This window comes from Ipomoea nil, unplaced genomic scaffold (assembly GCF_001879475.1).
Source record: "Ipomoea nil cultivar Tokyo-kokei standard unplaced genomic scaffold, Asagao_1.1 scaffold2480, whole genome shotgun sequence".
NCBI lineage: Eukaryota > Viridiplantae > Streptophyta > Magnoliopsida > Solanales > Convolvulaceae > Ipomoea > Ipomoea nil.
Window position 1 is genome coordinate 5,925,566 of NW_017618908.1, and position 4,890 is coordinate 5,930,455.

Below are 4,890 nucleotides of genomic sequence, written 5' to 3' on the forward strand. Positions count from 1 at the left end.
GAGAGAAGATACCAATGTTTGAATCTTGACGGTAACAGTGTGGGATCATGTCCAAAGTTGATAGATACATCGTGTGCACCGATATTTGACCATGTATGCTGAGTCATTGAGTTACTGTAATTTACATCATCTCAAATGTTCTGTCACTCCGGAATATGGAGAGCCATTAGAATTATAAATTCAACATTTTGAGAGAGGAAATGAGTAAAATTTAATGAGTAAAGATTTAAAAGTCCTAAAACTCTTTTCTTATTCTTAATTATTATTGACTCCTGTTGTTCAACATTGGAGCTAATGTGAGGCGTACAGAAATTCAATCCTATACTTATTGCTATGTGAAAAGACATTAAACACTTAATTATTGACTTTGTTTATGTCATATGGTCAGTTTTACCAATTATTATCCACCAAATAGACTACTTTTTTGAAAGAACACAAACCAAATAGATTACTAATACTTTTATCAATCGGTTATTGTCAATATGCTTATAGTATAACTAATAGTAAATGAATAACTTTATATTTGTATATTTACATACTATATTTCAATAGCAAGATAGTAAGCTTAACCTTTTAAACCTCTGCTTAATAAAAATTGAAATATTTTCACTTGAAGCCGTTGTGGGTAGACTAATGCAACTATAAGATTGAATGTTGATGTAAATGTTTTTTTTTTTTTTTTTTTTTTTTTTTTTTTTTGATACATTAGATTTTTTAGCTTACTTCAGACTAATTTTATATCTCCAGAATTCCTGTTCAAAAATAGCTGGATTAAGTAAATCGCAAATTGCCTCGTCCCACCCTTTACCTCTACTGTGTTACAAAAAATCGGGCCTAGGCGCTAGACGATCGGTCACCTAGGCGGCGATTAATTACTCTAGGCGCCCTAGACAGCACCCAGGCGCCTAACGATTTTTTCAACTTTGCCTCTATTGGAACCAGATTTTAAGGTAATCAGTCGAACTAACTGAGATACACTGGTTGGGCATGTAAATAAATATTGTGTATATATATAATTTTTTAATAGTTGTGTGACATTTTGGGTAGGGCAATTGAAGAAATACAAAAGAATAAAGTTGATGAGAGAGAGAGAGAGGGAGGAGAGAGAGAATCTAGTGGGCTTTGAGCTGTGATTTAGCTGTCTTCACTTCTCTCTTCTTTCCTCATCCTTTCTCCATTCACACACCCCCAAAATCCCTAGCAACCAAATAAAACCCTCCATTCTCTCTCCACCATCTCACTTCTCCATTTCCATTTTTCTTCAGATCTCTCTCCTCTCTCTCTCTCTCTCTCTATCTCTCCCACCCACATTTCCTCTCTTTCTCCATTAACAAACCTCCCTGAAGCTTCCACTGATGTCTGCGCTGACATGAGGCAAAACGGAGCTCCATCTTTCTGCTTTTTTTTAGCTTCTGTTTTACTCGCATTCTCGTTTTCTGCCTCCGCCGCCGCTTTCAGGGTTTCCGATAATGGCCCATTGTCGGACTCCGAGGTCCACTACATCCAGCGCCGCCAGCTGCTGTACTACCGCGACGAGTTCGGCGACCGCGGCGAGCGGGTCACGGTTGACCCGTCGTTGACGTTCGAGAACGACAGGATCCGGAATGCTTACATCGCTCTCCAGGCCTGGAAGCAGGCCATCATTTCGGATCCGCGGAACACCACTTCGGATTGGGTCGGGTCAGACGTGTGCAACTACACCGGAGTCTTCTGCGCGCCGGCGCCGGATAATCCTAAAATTCGGACCGTCGCCAGCATTGACCTCAACCACGACGACATTGCCGGATACCTCCCGGAGGAGCTCGGCCTGCTCGCAGATCTAGGGGTTTTCCACATCAATTCCAACCGCTTCTGCGGCACAATCCCGAAGAAGTTCAAAAACTTGAAGATTCTGTTCGAGCTTGACATCAGCAACAATCGGTTCGCCGGTAAATTCCCTTACGTCGTTCTCAGCTTGCCTAGATTGATCTATTTAGACATCCGGTTCAATGAATTTGAAGGCACCGTGCCGTCGGAGCTCTTCGATAAGCCCTTGGACGCTATCTTCATTAACCACAACCGCTTCGCCTTTGAATTGCCGGATAATTTTGGTAATTCTCCGGTGTCTGTGATTGTACTGGCGAATAATAAGTTCCACGGCTGTGTGCCGTCGAGTATCGGGAACATGAGTAATCTGAATGAGATTATATTGATGAATAATGGATTGCGGTCCTGTTTTCCGCCGGAAATCGGGATGTTGAAGAATGTGACGGTGTTTGACGTCAGCTTTAACCAGCTTTTGGGGCCGTTGCCGGAGAAGATTGGCGAGATGGTTAGCTTGGAGCAGTTCAATGTGGGGCATAACATGCTTTCCGGGACGATACCGCAGAGTATATGTAAGCTTCCCAGGCTTGAGAATTTTACTTACTCTTATAACTTCTTTACCGGTGAACCGCCGGCTTGTTTGGCGTTGCCGGCGTTTGATGATCGCCGGAATTGCTTGCCGACACGGCCGAACCAGCGGGGTGCTGCTCAGTGCAAGGCGTTCTTGTCCAAGAAAATTCATTGCGGGGCTTTCAGGTGTAAAAAGTTTGTTCCGGCTTTGCCGCCGCCTCCTCCGCCGTCTCCTCCGCCGCCGGTTTTTGTTCCGGTTTCTCCGCCGCCTCCTGTTTATTCTCCTCCACCGCCGCCTCCTGTTTATTCTCCTCCACCGCCGCCTCCTGTTTATTCTCCCCCACCACCTCCACCGGTTTATTCTCCTCCGCCTCCCCCACCTTCACCGCCACCGCCGGTTTATTCACCACCTCCACCGCCACCGCCGGTTTATTCTCCACCGCCGCCGCCACCGTCTCCTCCTCCACCATCACCTCCTCCGCCGTCTCCACCACCTCCATCACCTCCTCCACCAGTTATGTCTCCACCTCCACCATCACCACCACCGCCATCACCGCCTCCGCCGTCGCCTCTGCCTTACTGTGTGCGATCCCCACCACCTCCACCACCAAATTCTCCGCCGCCTCCACCGCCTTTGTATTCCCCTCCTCCACCAAGCCCTTACTATTATAATTCACCGCCACCTCCATCCCCACATTCTCCACCTCCGCCACCACATTCTCCGCCTCCACCGCCGCATTCTCCGCCTCCACCACCGGCATACGTCTATCCATCACCACCTCCACCCCCAGTCTACTCCTCACCTCCTCCGCCCCACTCTCCACCTCCTCCATCACCTGTCCCATGTATAGAGCCGCCACCGCCCCCTCCTCCCTGTATAGAGCCACCCCCACCACCGTCCCCACCACCTCCCTATGTTTACCTGCCGCCACCATCTCCATCACCCCCACCACCACCAGTCCACTACAATTCCCCACCCCCTCCATCGCCATCACCGCCTCCTCCTGTGTACTATCCCTCTCCACCTCCACCATCGCCATCACCGCCGCCCCCAGTGTACTATCCCTCTCCACCTCCGCCTTCACCATCACCGCCGCCCCCAGTTTACCACCACTCACCTCCACCACCACCTCCAGAGCCCTGTGAACATCCTCCCCCACCACCAATCACCTATGAGAGCCCGCCACCACCGACTCCAGAATTCCATGGACCCTTACCTCCGGTCATCGGGGTTTCATATGCTTCACCTCCACCTCCACCCTTCTATTGATTCTTTAGAGAATTTTCCTCTAACCAGTCCTCAAGACACAAACTATACCTACAATTAAACTAGATGTCATTGCTTCAATTGTTATTTGCAGTCACAATATACTTCTTTGTCCACTCATTCCTGTCCAACCCAAAACAAAGATCAATGTAGAGATCAAATTAAACAACATGGGTGCTGGGAATGGGTAATCTGTATTCCAGTATTGCTGTACCTGATTGGATTGTTCAGGCAAAGTTAGAAGAGGAGGTAAGAGGAGAATGCTCTCTCCTGAAGATTAATTTGCAAATGTTGTTATGGTTGTGGAGAAAATAAATTGAATTGGCTGAGAAGAAAAGAGAGTAGGTTATCTTTCAGGGAATTGAAGTGTATGTATAGATGCCATAATCTGGAGCAGAAACCCAGTTTGCAGTGCTTGCTGCTGCTGATTCTGGTCTCTTGATTTCATTGTTATTATCTTTTTTCTTTCTTTCTTTTTCCTATTATCATCATACTTTTGCTTCTTCATTTTGTTCTTCAATTCTATAGTATAATGATGAACATTTTACTTGTATTTTTTGCCCTCAACATTCAGATCATTCCTTTCTTTCATTCCAGATAGTGTTGTGTTCCCTTCTCTCTTCATCATATCATATCCCCTGCATTTCTTGCATCTATCTATTCATTAACAAGACCAAAACCGAAGTATGATTAGGGCAACTCGAATCAAGTTGGTCATGCAGTAAACTTATTAACCTTGTGGTTACCAAGTTCCACTCTCAATACGAGTGGCTTATTGACCTTCTTAGTTTGAGCTGGTCAGCTATGGGCAATCAAGGCTGGTCATTTGCAGTTTAGGGTCACCTAGTCGTTACCAAGTTTGACCTTCAATAGGAGTGGCTTATTGACCTTCTTCGTTTGAGCTGATTAGCTATGGGCAATCTAGGCTAGTCATTTGCTGTTTAGGGTCACTTTGTGGTTACTAAGTTTGACTCTCAATACGAGTGGCGGCCTATTGACCTTCTTAGTTTGAGTTGGTCAGCTATAGGCAATCTAGGCTGGTCATTTGCCGTTTAGGGTCGCCTTACGGTTACCAAATTTGACTCTCAATAGGAGTGGCTTATTGACCTTCTTAGTTTGAACTGGTCAGCTATGAGCAATCTAGGCCGGTCATTTGCCGTTTAGGGTTATTTCCGAGTATGATTGTGACTCAGCATGTGTTGCATTTGTTTTTGTGAGAAGGGCTTGGGGAATTGGTCTCTATCAATGCT

The 4,890-nt window shown here is 46.1% G+C and overlaps 1 protein-coding gene across 1 annotated transcript; it reads left to right on the forward strand.

Annotated features, from left to right (window-relative positions):
* The first annotated feature begins 1,099 nt into the window (after positions 1–1,099).
* Positions 1,100–4,233, forward strand: LOC109153122 (leucine-rich repeat extensin-like protein 4). The gene has a single exon (XM_019300905.1). The coding sequence runs from the start codon at positions 1,370–1,372 to the stop codon at positions 3,641–3,643; it is 2,274 nt and encodes a 757-aa protein (XP_019156450.1). The 5' UTR covers positions 1,100–1,369; the 3' UTR covers positions 3,644–4,233.
* Positions 4,234–4,890: the final 657 nt, after the last annotated feature.